The sequence below is a fragment of the Argiope bruennichi genome, chromosome X1, assembly GCF_947563725.1.
Source record: "Argiope bruennichi chromosome X1, qqArgBrue1.1, whole genome shotgun sequence".
Taxonomy (NCBI): domain Eukaryota; kingdom Metazoa; phylum Arthropoda; class Arachnida; order Araneae; family Araneidae; genus Argiope; species Argiope bruennichi.
Window position 1 is genome coordinate 136,826,526 of NC_079162.1, and position 17,598 is coordinate 136,844,123.

Below are 17,598 nucleotides of genomic sequence, written 5' to 3' on the forward strand. Positions count from 1 at the left end.
GAAATATCCGTATACAAGTAACGTACGCATTAAACAGGATGCGTTGGGGAAAGCAATCATTTTGTAAAAAGCAGAACACTGTAAGGGAGATAACTTCTATACCAAAGAAAATGACTTGATTGTTTTTTATTTTAAAGGAGACGTTGATATTATAAATAAAATATATCACTAAATGACATCTGTATTATATCGAAGTTTTTATATCGAATGCTAACTTTTTTTATGTTACGGCACGTGTATACATATCAACCGCACCAAAATGAAGATTTGGATTTGCGTGTATACAAGACGATCGCAGTTAAGTGGTTAAAAAATTTCATCGCATATCTTAAATTATTTAATTCTTAAAGCGGCTGTAAAAAGTCGTTCCAACGAAATCTCTTGAAAACCGGCTGGAACATAGGAAGTTCCTTTCAGGAAACTGCTTTAAAACCAGTTCCGACTTAGAAAGTCGCCAATGCTTTCTCCCCTAACAGTAATGAAGGAAGTGTGACATCTGCTTGTTAAGGTCATTTTATGGTTTTCAGTGACAGAATTTGGATGATCTCACCACTTAGAGGGATGAACTCCGGAGGAGAGGGAATAATGTTCTTCATAAGAATTCGTGATTTTAGGATCGATTGGTGATATGAACTGTAAACTTCATTATTGATTTGAATATTTGATTACTACACCGTAAATTTAATATCCAAGTAAAAACTATTATTTTTATAAAAGGTACGAAATCTCATGTTAATAGCGATCTATAACGGTTAATGATTGCGATAAGTTCGCAAAAAGGGATTTGAATTTTCTGTACTTGGTTGATGAAATATTTAAAAAGCATGTTTGAAATTTTAATAATATTTTTATTAAAATGCAATAAAATATTAAAAAGACCCTTACATAAATTTTTAAAAATTATTTTGTCTCAATTATGAACTGAGACAAATATTTATTTATAAATGTAATTTTAACTTTTGCTTACGTTTGTATATAGATTTTCGCCAAGCATTTAATGCGTAATCAAAGACAAATTTGAAAATCTTTGGATCGACTTATTTATTTTTTACTGTTTATAGTAAACTTTGGTAAAAACATTTTTAATTATTTTTACACTTTTTTTTTGAAAAATTATAGATTACTTGATATATATATATCAAGTATCTTAATAAAAGTAGTTACTATTATTTTTTTCATTTCAATATATTTTGATATAAGTGTTGTTTACTGTTTTATGCATATCATCTTTGTCTTTTTTTTTGGGGGGGGGGGGGGGGAGAGGGCCTCATACAGAAAAAAAAAAAAAAAAAAAAAAAAAAAAAAAAAAAAAAAACCTTTCTTTTACATGTATAAAAATATTTTTTAGATATTATTTTTTAATATATAATTGAAATATATATAAAAACCACATTCAAATGGGATAACTTGTAAAGGGTTGCAAAGAACGCAAATGATGAAAAATAATATAGCAATAGTAAAGACAAAAAAATTTAAGCATATGAAAGAAAGAAAATGTATTTAATAAAATGGAAAACTGTTATAGAAACATTTGTTTACATTCAACAAAATTTGAAGATAAGTGAAAATATTTAATATTGTTTTGAAGAATGGAATGAATAAATATATCTGTGCAATTACAACTATTGCCTTGCATTGAAATTGTATAAAATATTTAATGAAAATAAATAACTGCATTAAAGGCTGATACAATTTCTAACTGTTTGAACTTATCACAACTGTAATGTACATTGGCAAACAGCTTAAGAATATAATGATTTGCTTCCTTCCAATGGTTCTCCTTATCCATACTATTTACCAACACACAAATCAGAACTGAACAATAATTCTAGTAACAGAAAAAAAAAATCATTTACAAATTTGTATAAAATAAGAAAAAATATTCAATGATATAAAAATTGCATTAACTTTTAGCCCACCAACTATTAAAAAAAATCACCTGTATGCTGGCTGAATGCTTAACCAGTAATAGACACAAAAAAGGTGAAGTATTATACCTTATCATCAATTTTATTGCATAAAAAGTAAAATATTTTAGAAATATCAATTAAAAAAAGATAGCCATAAAAATTTACAAAATTTTTTATGCTATCAGTTTCATATACATCAAAATGTATAAGCAAAATGCTGCCTTTCCCTTTTTTAAAATTTGAGATAGTTCCCTTTTTTAAAATTTGAGATAGTTCCCTTTTTTAAATTTAATTTATTAAGTTTAATATTATTTTAAAATTATATAGCATTATGTAGAATATATGGAGAAATACCGTTTTAAAACCATCTCTATTGGATGCTAATCGGATACCGGATCAGTGACCCCTGAGCTTGGCGACAAAATTGTAGATACTAGAACCTTCAAGAAGTTTGACGATAGAGCCAATACCAGCCGAGATATGCTTGACTGTTCGAGAACCTTCGCTGTCCTGCTCCGGAAACTATAAAAGATCAGCAGTCCAAGCCGAAGGTAGTCATTAAAAGGTTTAGAATCGTATAGCGAGTCAAAGGCAAATTAGTTGGATCAGTCCAGCGAAGCGCAAGCGCTGAGTGGAGCTCAAGCGATTGGTAAATTGAGCTGTGTGCCGAAACCTGGAGTTAATTATAGAAGCAGCATCGAACCGTGTATGAAGTAGCCAGTCGTGTAGTAGTGAGTCGGCGGTTGGATACAGTTAAAGCGTGCAGACAGTGGAGAATTGCAAGCGTTTGGAGAGGCCGTAGAAGACAGCTACGTAGATTCCCTCCTCCTGCTGAGTTCTGTCTGGCCGCTTTGGGTGCTGTGGTTGTTGTTAGCTACCGATTACTACTTGTGGGCTGCTGTTTGATCTAAGTGTGCTGATGTGTAATGCTTGTGTGTATTTCGGTTGCGTACTTGTCTCCTGTGTATTCCTGTCAATAAAAATTGTCGTTTGTTACTGAGGCCTGTTGATTATTTCACACCATACATCCACTACAAGCGAACCCATTGACTTTACGGACTTAAAAGAGGCAGTTTCTGTAACAATATTATTTATGACAGATATATTTAACTGTAATATTTAATTGCAAACTGGAAGATTATATTACATACAAGGCAATTTTTAGTGCATTTAAAAGTATTTTCAATTCAACATGTAAACATTCTTTTTTTCACTGAAGGAGGAAAAAAATTATAAATCAGATTCTACCGGCGATTTTACTCTTTGAATTGAATAATTATTTTTCTTTGCTGAAAATGACAAAAAACTGAGCGAGTTCAAACATTGTTGATCGAAATAAAGTTTTCAGCTCGTAATAAGTAATATAATTTTTCTATCATTATTCTGACGATGCCTTGTTATATGTATTTTATAAAAATGCATTCAGCGTACAGTGGTAATAAATTTTTTAATGAGAATATCATAATGCATGTTTCCACAGAACATGATTTTCTCTAACACAGAACAATTCAATAATATATATATATATATATATATATATATATATATATATATATATATATATATATATATATATATATATATATATATATAAGAGTAACCAATCTTAAGTAAGAAAAAATTTTAAAACGGAACTAAAATGAAAACGAAACAAAAACAGTTTCGAAATCGCAACTAAAATTTATAACCTATTTAAACTAAAACCAAAAAAAAAGAACTTCATAGTATTTAGAGAGCGCAATTGCAGCTGCTTCTAAAACACAGATGAATTGATACAAAAGTATTATAATCAAGTTAATAGGAAAAACAAAAAAAATTAAACCAAAAAAAATTATAAAAAATATAAAAAAAGAATCCGGCCTGAAGACTTTTTCAAGGGTCACCCTCAGGCAAGGATTCAAAGAAAGGGCTTTTTTCTGTGAGGAAAAACAGACATTGTCTAAAAATGATTCCTCGTGACCCGAAAATCCCCTGAAATTATGCTCAAGAGATATACCATTTTAACAGAAAGGAAATATAAAACAACAAATAAGAAGTTAACCACAAAAAAGTAAAAATACAATAACAAAATTAACAATAAAAACAAACAAAGCACTAAAATTAAAAATTAAAAACGAAAAGGCCAGTACATACCATTAACAGTCAAGAAAACTTTAAACTATTGATTGTGATTCCCTGTTTTTAAAAAACTAGCGGTAAATTATGTAAACAGATGTAGGCTCCCAGCGCCATCTATTGAGTAATCCAATATGCAAGGAAAGTTCTATTTTTATTTAAGCCAAAGGATTAATCCCAAACCATACCTTGTTTAATTAAAAAATTGACATTACAGTAATTTCTAGGAAATTCATTTTTAATTAAATTTTTAAGGAGGTTGTTTGATGCTTCAATATAAGAATTTTTATTATTGCAAACCCTTTTGATCCTGTTAACTTGTGAGAAAATTATTTTTTTGAAAATTTTAGAGTTTAGATTGGAATGGTAGTTACATAGTTTTGTTATTTTAAAGTTGAAATCATCCCTTTTATCGTATATACCAACTATTGTTTTATCATTAGCAATTTCGATTTTTAAATCCAGAAAGGTAGCCTCAAGTTGATTTTTATTTGTATCTTTTAGAATTAAATCTTTTGGATAGCAATTAGTAATAATATTAGTATTGTCGAAGTTAATCAAAAGTAGGTCATCAATATATCTCCACCCGTTTATTAAATTATATTTAATTATTTTTTTCTCATAGTAATGCAGGAAAATATTAGCTAAAGCACTTGAGAAAGCTGATCCCATTGGAATGCCCTTGACTTGTTTATAAAAATTAATACCATTAAACACGTAATTTTCAGTAATATTAAAATTACATAACTGAAGCCAGTTTTTTTAGGAATGATATTTTCATTTAAATATTCGTCATATATAAGAGTGCAGACCTTTATTAATTTTTCATGAGGTAGATTAGTGTATAAATTTTCGAAATCAAAAGTATTAAGTTTATTACTGTTGTTATATTTAAGAAAATCCAATACTTCTTTGTTACTAGAAATAATAAAGTTGTCTTCATTTTTTATTTTGTCCAGGATAATTTTTAAGTATTTAAAGAAATGTTTACCCGTATAGTAATTATAACTGCCAGTGCTACAGGTTACGAATCTGAATTTTAATGGATTTTTATGAAATTTAACTGTTGGGAATAAATAAGGATAGTTAAGAGAGCAAGTCTTAGTTTTGGTTTTTTTTGCGAAAGCTAGCATTCTTTTATCTAATTCCTTTTTTCCGGTGTTCTTTAACATATAAGTTGCATTAGAGTTATATTCATTAATTAAAAGTTCTTTATAATAATATTTACAAATTAAACAGAAATTATTTGCTGATTTATCTATTACTGTAATAACAAATTTTTCTTTTAAATTTTTTATTTCGTTTTTTAATGTTTTACTAAAATAAATCCCACGTTCTTTAGATCTGTCAAAATCAGTATTCATTTTTAGTTTAATTTCCTTTAAAATTCTCACTTTCTATTCCCCGAAACCTTCCGCAGGCCAATGGTATTTTCTAGATAATTTGGCAATAAAAACATCCAAATCATTACCAATAGAAATCAAAATTTTGTTATGTTTTATTTTTTCTCTTAATCTAAATTTTGTTCCTCTTCCCATCAAATCTCTTAAAGAGTTGGATTCAATAATTTTTAAATTACCTGTAATAATATGACCTTTATCAATATCTATAAAATCTTTATATTTTTCTTTGTTACAGTAACAATCTGTTTTATTTATTTTATCTAAATTTTTGCTATAGTAATTATAATTACAAATTTTTTTCTTTAAAGTTGAAGTGTAACTAAACGCTATTGATACAGTTGTTTTATCTGCAAGAGAAAAAAATATATTATTATTATGTATAATTTTGGGTAATTTTAGATATTCGAAGTAAATATCCAAGAATTTAATCACACAGTATTCTTTGAAAACATTATTTTTATTATTAAAAAGTAAATCGTTTTTTCCAATGTTAAGTTTACATTTAATAAGATCTAGAATAATACATTTAGTGTACGAATTTTTAAACTCTAATTCCCCGAATTTATTATTTAAAAACCATTTCATTTTACTATTTCTAAGACCAAAAATGTATTTCCTAATTTTGTGAATGTTTTCACTATTGTGTTCCAGATTACAGTAATTTTGAAATTCCTCAAATATAATTTGAAAATTGCCTCCTTTCCCTTTACCTCTTTTAAATCTTTTAGAAAAGTTATCTTTATTTAGAAAATTTTTAAATATGTTAAATTTGTTATAAATGCAATTATTGTTTAAATCTGCATAACCTTCCCCATTTAATTTACTATTGAGACCATAAGGAAATAAAGTTTTCAGGTTGCAAATATAAATGTTTTCCAGATCTAATCTTTTGTTTAATTCGTTAATATTGTCTTCTAGAATGTAGATATTAATATTGTTAAAGTTATGGTTTTGAAAATGCTCCAGTTCGAAGTCAGTGTTCCTATTTTTTATGAAGTTTTTTATATCGGATCTGTGATTGTTAATTCTCAAATTAAGCTCGGTGCTAGTTTGGCCAATATATTTTAAATTACATTCTGAACAATTAAGGAGATAAATCAAATTTTTGTTTTACAGAATATTTGTAATTTTGAGTTTTCATTTTTGATCTGTTCCTTATCTGCTAATGGACATGTCTTACACTTTCCGTTTCCACAAATTTTATATTTTTTTGTATTTTTAAGATTTTTTAAACAAAACAATTGTGTCAGTAATTTTTTCTCCGTGAATGCTCCTGACACAAAGCTATCCACAGTGCCCCTTGGTAGAGCGCGCGACGGGCCATGCGCTATGATAAATTCGTTATTAACTTTTTGCATAGTTTAATTTATTTATTAAAATGAAAATATATCTCCCAAACGCCAAAAACAAGAAATTCTCGAAAAAGTAAATATGATCTGAAAATTCTTAAATTTTTTAGGCAATACACCAAAAAACCTATTGAACCCTCCCCCCCCCAAAAAAAACTAATAAAAATATTTTATTTAAAAAAAAATTTTGCAGTTTTTCCTATTAACTTGATTATAATACTTTTGTATGTATATATATATATATATATATATATATATATATATATATATATATATATATATATATATATATATATATGAATAAACATGCAGTTTCTATGATTATTTAATTAGAATTAATAATAACTGAATATAAATATTTAAAAAAATAAACTTCTTTTGGGAAAATGTAATAAATTTTCTGCTAATGGCAAAGGGAAAAAAAAAGAAGAAAGCCTTGTAAGAAAACTAGGAAAACTAATACAAAAAAAAAATACTAAATCGAAAGCGACTGGTGCAAATTTTGTATTTTCAAAAGACAACATTTACTACGACTATAAAAGTGATTACTTTATTGTTAAGAGCCGTCTAAAAATTTTAAGCAACTAGAAAATTGTGAAAGGTCAGATACAAAAGTGGAGTTTCTTTTTGCTTAATTCTTTTCAATCTGTATGAAAAGAAAAATCTCCATATATTTTTGAGTTGAAAACCGTATTTTTACATTTTAATTAAATTAACTACAATTTAAATTTCAAATTTGAAATATACCCATAAAAAAGAATGTATAAACGATTAAAATAATAACTAGAAATAACAGAGGAAAATAGACACTTGAAAATAATACGATTGTTTAAAATTGGACTTACTATTAAAATCTGCAATTTGCCTTAATAATAAAAAATAGCCCCATAAAAGAATACTATTTATTTGATTCAAAAGAAATGCATAAAATTTTAACAAGGGAGTGGACTCCAAAATTTTCATGCATGCTCTCTAATAAAGCAGTTACCCCAGAAAACGACTTGCATGACAAGGGCATACAATAGTTACAAAATATTAATCTCTGATGTGGATTTAGCACTTTTACTGAATCTATTGTGTGTACGTGGGAGAAGTTTTTGAAAAATAATCCATGGCACAAGGTTAATAGAATCTGAAAATTTAATTTGTCTTTTAAATGCGTTTTTCCTAACTGACTAAAACCAAAATTTGACATAGAAGTACAATTGCAATTACAAAATCACATATCAAATTTTATAAATTTAAGCCACTGCGTTTTCAGTTATCGCATTTACATGCTAGAGAAAGTACAAGCCGACAGATGGTCAACCTCCTGTTGAATTTGGCTTAAATTTGATAGGCATCCACAGTATAATTATAAAATCTGTTCAATGAGTATTATTCAGCTAGCTCGCATCGTTTTGTAGTTATTGTGTTATATTCAAACAACTGGATAGGCACTCACCCTCTGAATAGATTTTGCTCACAATTTTATAGATATCTACAAATTTGGTGAAAACGCCGTGTATGAAATTTCATCCGTCTATCTCAAAGCATTTTTGAGTTATCTTTGTCATAAAAAGACAGACAGCTATAATGGCAAAGATATATTTTTCGAACTCAGAAAGGTCTGAAACGAAGAGTTTCGTCAAAATCTCGAGTTTTGAATTTTTTTGACGATTACAATATTTTCTTTATACTTCGTATACGATAAAGTAACCAGCAGAAGTGGCTGCCACAAAACTTTCTGTTTACTCTGTTATAAAGATATTATACTAGAGTTTTCCTAGCATGACACTGGTGTACAAAAGTAATAAAATATTACTTTGGAGTGAATATAGCATTTTTACTGAATCTGTTGTGTGATTCTTAGCGAGTTTTTTGGTAATTAATCTCTGACAGGCGGTTAAAATAGTAACCGAAAATCGAATTTGTGCTTTAGACATATTTTTCCCCACCCGACTGAAACCAAAATTTAACAGAGAATTACAAAACTGTAGTCACGAAATCACATGCCAAATTTCATATATTTCACTCTTTCTTCTTCTTTTTTTTAGTTATCGCGTTTACATGCTTCAGAAAGTACAGACAGACAGGCGTCCTACCTCTTATTGTATGTAACTCATCAAAATTTGATATGCGTCTGTTGTTGTTATTGTTTCCTATGGTACTTGTCATAGACAGGCCCGCTGACAAAGTCAGCGATTTTAAACCGAGATTTAGTCTCTCTTGTTTTTCAGTAGCGTCATTTAGGGCCAAGAGTACGACTTTGCTACTCATACGTCACAACCCTTTTTGCAGGGCGGACTTCATACACACATCGTAATTTAGACCTGAATCAGAGAAAGATCGCCTCTGAGCCAGTACCCCCAGGGGTATTGTCTCGACTTGAAGGACTTCGTGACCACGACAGATTTATACGTGCACAAGCCACCTTATACACGGACAGTCTTCGGCCGGTGGGATTCGAACTCACTACCCAAGGGATGCGAGTCCAACGCTCTACCAACCAGGTTATCCCGGTCACTATGCGTTTACACTGTATATGTTAAATCTGTGCACCAAAATTTTTCATCAAGCTTTCTTCATTTTGTAGTTACTATATTAACGTATATTCGAACAGTCGGACAGTTTTCCTCTAAATAGATTTTGCTCAAAATTTGACATATCTATAAATTTGGTGTAAAGACCGTATACCAAATTTCATTCATACAGCTTAACACGTTTTTGAGTTACTCTTGTCACAGATGGAGGGACAGACATTTTCCAAAAATACGTTTTTCGAACTCAGGGAGATCTAAAACGTGGAGATTCATCAACATTTTGAGTTTGAATTTTTTCATGATTACAGTACTTTATATTAGTACACGAGGTTAATCAGTAATGTTTGTAATAAAACTGCTTTAGTTATCTAAAAAAATTATTTATGTAATGATAAAAATATTGATTTTTTTTATTCAATCATTATTTAACCTTAAACTGAAATTTGTTTAAGACCTCAAAGCATGTTTTCTTTTTACTATAAAACGAAAGGCCAAAGACACACATCAAAATCAGTGAATAGTATAGCAAAAGTTACAAGAAAAAAGTAAACAGGTCTACAATATTTATACAGACTTTGGATGTTATTTAATGATGAAATTATAGATGTTGCAAGGAAATTTGACTAACAGTGTCCGATTTATACAACTTACAGTATAGTTTTACTGATAATTCTACTTCTTTATGGATTTCCACACTTCAAATATTGACAACAAAATATTATAAAATATCAACAATAAACATGAAATAATAAGGAAGCAACAGTTTTACATAAAATTCCAATTAATGAAAAAGCATGATTTAGAAAAATTGGATATACCTGCTAGCAGCTAATGCATGCCCAAATTCATGAACTGTTACACATATGAACAGGGAAAATGAATAGTACAACAGTTGTGAATATGGAAGATTTAACCCGGGAATCTGAAAAGAAAGAAAAAAATACAATTTTATCCAGTTTGGATGAAAAACAAATAGAACTCAAAACAGAAATGACAAAAATAATAGCTTAATAGATCATTGAATTCCCAAGCGCAAAAATTGTTCCATTTACTCTTAATATAAATAATGAAAATACAAGAAATGATACAAATTTAAATTGGAGCTTTAGAAGCCACCGAATTTGCCTAACAGCAAGAAATGAAAAAAAAAAAAAAAATCTACATCAAGCATTTATAGGATCTCACAGCCAACATCAGTTCCTTATGACATAAGACAAAAAAGATATTTTTTACAGTAAAAAATATATTAATGATGATACCATTTGAAAATTCACATCAAAGCCATGTATAAATGAACATAATATAAAATAGTTGAAAGAATGGAAATCAGAAAATCCTTGTCAAAGACTAAATTGGTTCCATATGTCAAATTGAATAATATGCAAAAGATTTATTTTTTATTACAAACGTTATTTGCTCATATTTTACTAAAATGCTTTAAAAAATCAGCTTCAGCTATCAACCAGTTTTAATAACTGGCAATAAAGAGCTACAATGCCTCAAAAGTAAATTTAAAAGCTCACAGAGACGAATAGCTAGGTCAGTCTAATTAGACAAAGAAAATATAAAAGTGGAAGGCATCATAGTGATCTATGTGATGAAATACAACTATTCTATATATGAGAATATTGAGTATTTCTGTTAGATTGTTGAGGTGAAATAGCAGATGATTAAAGAGTAAGAGGCAAACAGTGTTTCATTCATTTAAATTTATTATCATAACAAACGGATTCCTAATTTATTTCCACTCTGAAAAAACACAAAATTAAAACATTTCATAGAACTAACTTTATTTGGAAATTTTAAATTACATGAGTACTGGTTAGTACGTTAAATTGTCAGGTTAGAATTAGATTATATGAAAAAAAATCATATGCCCTAGACAAAAATTACACCATAATGTTACTGATGTAGGACTAATATATTGAATAAATTGACCTTTTTCATTGCAAACCCAACCTGAAAATCATAAAACTACAACACATGTAACTGAATAACATATATTGAAAATAGTGCCTCATGCACAAAATTTTATTCGGCAGATTTTGTTAATGAATGCTTTAAAATTGAATTCTGCTATTTAGTTCTAAAATAAGAAAGACCATTTGAGAGGCTATAAGACTTGACGAGTTTCCTAAATAAGGAACCTTCTCAAATTTCTGGTACTGAATATTTATTCAATGGAAGATTTTCAGAATTTGAAAATAGCAATAAGTTACAAAATTTTCAACCTTTTACATTGACTTTCTTATTTCAAGCAAATATTTTAAATAATATGACAAATTTGGATGTCTTACCATGATGAAGTCTATATTAAAAAGAAAGAAAATAAGAACAATTTATTTTCCTAATAAAAATAATCTTCCAGTTTTAATGAGTTTCAAAAACATAATCAAGAATCCAAGCAATTCAAAAAGAGGTTCATTCAGAATTGTTCTGGGTTATATCTTTTTTTAAATAAAGGGTCACAACCAAAAAAATTTCAAAACTTTTGACAATAGTTGCTCATTTAATGTAATTTTGAGGATGAAGATCTTTACAGAGATACATATTTACAGTACAGGTATGCAAATTTACACCATTTATATTTTTTGCCAATTTTAAAGTTAATTTTGAATAGTTTAATAAATATTATTTTGAATAAAAACTGTACTAAATATCTTGGCTAATATATAAAAAAAATTTCATTTTGAAATTTTCTTCTATTCCTAACTACTTACATTACTTATTAATGAATCACATAATTGAGACTGAACAATAAAATGATTGTCTTGAGTAGGAATGCAATAAATATGTATATAGGAAAATATTTCCTGATCAATACAGACAAAAAATTTACTGCATAGTTAAAAATAAGTCAAATCAATTCTATTTATTAGCATTGTAAAAAAAATTAATTTCTAATTTTTTTTCAGTAGGAAGATCAAATACTTATTCTTTAATGTTCACCTCACAATTGAAAAATGTTTTATTTGTCGAAACCATTGTAACTGCATGTAACCTATCCAGATTCATATTACAGAGTTCAATTTCTAATGTAGTAACAGGAATCACAAAGATAAGAAAAATAATTATTTTATCTCATATTTATAACATTGCTTCAATAATTTTAAATGGAAACAGTTGTTGTATTAATTTAGGAAGTAGTGATATTTGAATCTACCCGTCTTTTCATCTATGTCAATGCCAAATTCTTCAACTTTTGTAAATAAAGATCATTCAAAAAACGATTTAGATTATATAAAAGGTATTTATATAAAAAGTTATTTCTTTGATTAATTTATAACTGATCTCCCTTCATTTTCTTATTTAACTCCATGCCAATATGTCTGGAAATGTACTTTCCTGTAATCATTCACTTTAATGAAAACCTTGACAAGAAACATTGAGCACTATTAGTGCAAATGTGCAACAGAAAGAAAACAGAACAACAGAAACTAGAAAAACACGGTTTCTATGTTTGAAGACAGGCACTACTGTTAAGACAGAAAAATTATGTTAACTTGTTAATGGATTTAATTGTGGGTAAAATTAAATTAGTGATTATATCTCACAAAAAATTGTAAGTATTGTAAATGCACATATGTAAGCCATGACACAGTATACTTTGAACCATCAGATTTGAGAGTTCATCAGATCCAACAACTGCTGTAGGTATTCTATGATTTTTTTTATTTTTTTTTTTAAATTTTGCAATGAAGTGCAGAAACTACCAACATGGTAATAAAAGAATAGCTTTTATAAATGCCTAAACCTTCAGTTGTCTTATATTTAATTTTAAAAAGAAAAAAAGAAACCTTGGTATGGTATGGTATTGTGAGATTTAATGGCGCAAGAGCCAAATATGGCTATACTGCGTCAAATAAATGGTATTAAAAAATGCCAAGTACAATTCAGTCATACAATTAAAATTAAATTCTTGTGATAAAATGAAAGACATCTAATAATGAATATTATTAGTGGTTTTAAGATAGCAACTTACATCCCAGAAACTGAATTTTCCCAAAAATGTTAAAATATTAAAATACCAATGAAATTCAAAGGTGCAACATTCATAACATTAAAAAGAGTACAATAAATTACAAAACCAAGTGAAAAGTAAAAAATCATTGTAATCTTTTGATTCAATGTTTCTTCAAGTATTTGTTAAGAATGGGGGTACTTAAAGATTCACAGTGAAAATTTTTAAGACCAACCCATTGAACTTGACAGTCTTGGGGACTTTGCTTAAAAACGGTTTTATCAACTGTTTTGGAAACGATAGAAGATTCCGGAGCAGGTGGAGTTTCATCAATTGTTTCATGTTATATTCAATTGCATTATCTGATTCTATATCACTGTCGGTGTTATGATTGGACTTATTTATGATCATGGTTTTATTATCTTTAGACTTGGAGTCTTTCTTAAATTTTTTCCTGTTAATAACGGTTTTGAAACTTGCTAAGTTTTGTGAAGTGGCAGAAACTTTACACTGTGGGATATTTTTAGAATTGTCTTCCATAGGAATACTGGGTGAAAAGCCTTTTATAAACGATTCAGATTCGGGACAAATTTTAGAGGGTGTATAAGATGGTTGAAACGGATTATTATCAACATGCATGATTATAGGCATTATCTGAGTGCCTCTGGTTTCCAGCGTTTTCTTGGCAGCATTAAAATAGCTAGATCCATCAACAGGCCTACGAGCGTTCACCATTCGCTTTGCTTCCGAATAGGAAATGCCTTTTTTCATCTTTTCAGCAATCACTTCCTTTTTCAATATCCATGATGGTCAGGAGCGAGCAAAGGAAGTGTGCGAACCTTTACAATTGAAGCATTTTATCGGTGCGGTACAGTCAGAGTTTTCATGTCCTGTTTCAGCACTGCGGGCGCAAGTTAGAGATCCACAACAAGAAGCTTTGGAGTGATCAAAACGCTGGCACTTGAAACATCGCAAGGGATTGGGGATGTAAGGCCGGACTGCCAATTTCATGTAACCAGCTTTTAATGTGTTCCGGTATTTTAGACGAATGGAATGTTAGGATCAAATGATTGGTTTCAAGGAGTTGTCCATCTTTTCGTATTGTTATACGGCGGACATGAGTAACCCCTTGACTTTCCAAATCCTTAGTTATTTCAGCAACTGGAGTATGAAAAAGTTCTCCGCGAGATATTACTCTTTTGGAAAAGTTTAAAGTCGAATGTGCACTGACGGTCACTGGAAAGGATGCTATGTTTGTCATTTTTACAATCTGGTGAGCTTGTTTTTGAGAGAGAACCTCAATGAGCAAATCCCCCGAACGTAATTTCCGAACAGTTGATACTGTTCCAAGATGTGACGATATACTTTTTTCAACTAAAAAAGGTGAAACGGAATGAAACGTATCGTTGGTAGAAGATACTCTTTTCAAAATAAAAAACTTATCGAAATGTTTTGAACATGATAAATCGCGTTGCATTTGATGCCCACTGAAGGGAGCTTTGTTCTTTTTTTCCCATGCACAAAAGGTCATAAGATTCGGGTCCCAACGGCACCGCCCACTACCGAGCCCTACAAGGGATGGCAGTTACCGGCTCTGAACACCCCAGCCTCGGCACTTACCATGGTGCTAGTCAAGACCTATACGCTCGGAACCACCTCCAGGAACGTTGACCACCCTTAACGCCAAGCCCCAGAGAATGGCCCTTTCGCTTGATCCCTAGCAGACTACCCAAATGGATAGGATACCAGCCGATTGATACACCGGGGACCACAGTGCATCGCCCGTCTAATGGGTCGCCAAACACGTGGGGTTTTTAGCTGTCCATGAGAAGCAAGAAGCAAACAGAGCGGCGACAGCCTCTCATGGTGAGCCCCTTCGCCTGCCGTCGAGGGAAGGAAAAACACAGCAGAAAGCATAGAGGAGAGAGAACTGAAAGGGAGTAAAGATCCCTGGGTACCTCGGAGTTGGGATGCCCGTACTCACCTATAGTAGGTGAGCCCCTGAGGGGAAAAGAAACCTTGGAAGAATAAATAAATTTTACAATTACTAAAACAAATTGTATATTTGATATCTTTTGACATACAAAGTCTTAGTCAACCATTTTTTTAGTTACTTTAATATTAATTTCATCATCTTCGGGCACGAGGCCGAAAATTGAGTTCGGGATGAGATGTAGTATAATGATAGTATGCATTTAGAATGTTCATTCATGAAAATATTAAAACGCAATAGACAGCAAATTTCGAGAAAATGGTCCTCACCCTTTCAGCATAAATTATATACTAATAATGCGTCGCCGTTGCCGAGTTCCCGAATAGTATAGTGGATAAGATATTAGTAGAGCATTCAAGAGAACACCAGTTCGATCCTAGGCTAGCAATATTTTACTTTTTATCTATTTGCTTTCTTTCTAAATAATTTCAAATTAATTTAACAGTTTACAAATAGTTTTAATTAATGTGTTTTTCATTTTTAGAAGAGAAATGCGTTTTTTTTTTTTTTTCAAATATTCAGAATTACTTAAATTAAATCAAAAATTTAAAAATAGTTTCAATTAATATGATTGTCGTTTTTGTTTACAAAAATAAATGCATTTTTTTTTTTTTCCTTAATACATAAAATATAACTTATTTTTTAAAAGAAAAATAATTATGTTCAAACATAGTGTTCTGGAATTACAATTATAGTTCAATTTTTAAGAGTTAAAATAATTACAAATATAATTTTTACTATGAAAAATAATTTAAATAACTATTTTCCTCTTAAAATCATTAAAAGTTTCAAATTTTTGGATTTTAACAATGATAAATTATTTAGTATAACTCAACGAAACTGTATTTATATCAAAATATATCTATCTTGTTTCGAATGTTTTTACGATAATTACCATTCTGGTTCTTGTATGTAATAAAAAATTAATAAAATATTTTTCTGATGTCAATAATTTAATTAACATTTATCATTATAAATATATCAAGTTATATTCATAATTATTTTTCCTGCTAAAAAATAAAATTATGATTCAAGTATTAGATGAATAGACATTTACTTTTGAAAGAGATTTATTTTCGATTGATAAGGAAGTTACATATTAATTAAAGCTGCCTGTAATTTTATTTAAAGAATCTTTTTTAAACAAAAAGTTGTTTATATTTTCAATTTTTAAAAAAAAAATTATAATTTAATTATTAAGAGAAAATACATTTATTTTTCTATAGAAAAATTAATTATCATATTAGTGAAAAGCTTATAAGCCAGTTAACAGCTACGCTACCCGAGCAATTGCTTTTGTATTGTGGTCATGTTACTGGACTGCAAACACAAAGTCCCAGGTTCTATCCTCGCTCATCACAATTCGCCGCAATGTTAATTGAAACATCTTGTTAATTTAATTCTGATTATTTAAAAAATGCATTTTTTTTCTAAAAATTAAATTATAATACAAAAATTAGGAGAATAAATGTTTATTTTTGTATAAAAATTGAAAAACATATTAATTAAAACTGTTTGTAACAGGGTTGCCACCCAAATTTGGAAAAAAAAATTCCCAATATTTTCTCTGTATGCATATTCAAGATAGAAGGAAATGCAAAAATAGCACTTATGTCAGTTATAATGCAATATGGTTTCAAGGAGTAGAAAAAGCAAGGAAAGAAAGCAAAAATTTAACATTATCAGAAATAACATATTAAAATAATTTTCTTATTTACATTAAAAAAAATTATCTTTATTATATGGAATTTAGTAAGACAAAATTTATATATCAAGGGGGAGGAATATATTGCTGCTCATGCTTTTTAACCGTAAGTCATACAAAATTAAGGATTCAGGTGAAATAAAATAAACATTTTTGTTATTATGATACAAATCATTTAATGATTACTTTAAAAAAAACTATTACAAAGCATAGTAATTTTTTTTATTTATTCATCTTTGTAAGTTCTGTATTTGGGTATCAATTTCTGCAGATTTTTCAGTTATCACTTTCATGGAGCTAATCCTTAACAAATAAGGTTCGATATTTTTGTACGGCCTAATGTACATTTTTTTTTTTTTTTTTAGCTATTTCACTTTCAGTCAACATATGTGAAAATATTTTCGATATATCATTGAATGCATTAAAGAACGAATGTGACTCACAAGTTTTAATACCCATGAAAATTCAGCTAAAAAGTTCGAAACTGGTTTATTTTCGGACATTAAATTTGACGTTTTCGGACTTGACATGCCACCTTCTTCATTCCTTTAGATACAAAGTCTAATATTAATTATTGCTTTTTCGAACTGACACACAATTTTGTTTGTCTTTTTTGGCATGACTAATAAGTGCCTATTTT

At 29.1% G+C, this 17,598-nt stretch overlaps 1 protein-coding gene across 1 annotated transcript in view; it reads right to left on the reverse strand.

The window, feature by feature from the left end:
• Positions 1-17,598, reverse strand: part of LOC129958858 (membrane-bound transcription factor site-2 protease-like) — a 95,270-nt gene that overhangs the window by 68,244 nt on the left and 9,428 nt on the right. Inside the window, exon 3 of the mRNA XM_056071578.1 lies at positions 10,118-10,221. Coding sequence (XP_055927553.1) covers positions 10,118-10,221 — 104 coding nt within the window. The remainder of the gene's footprint in view (positions 1-10,117; positions 10,222-17,598) is intronic.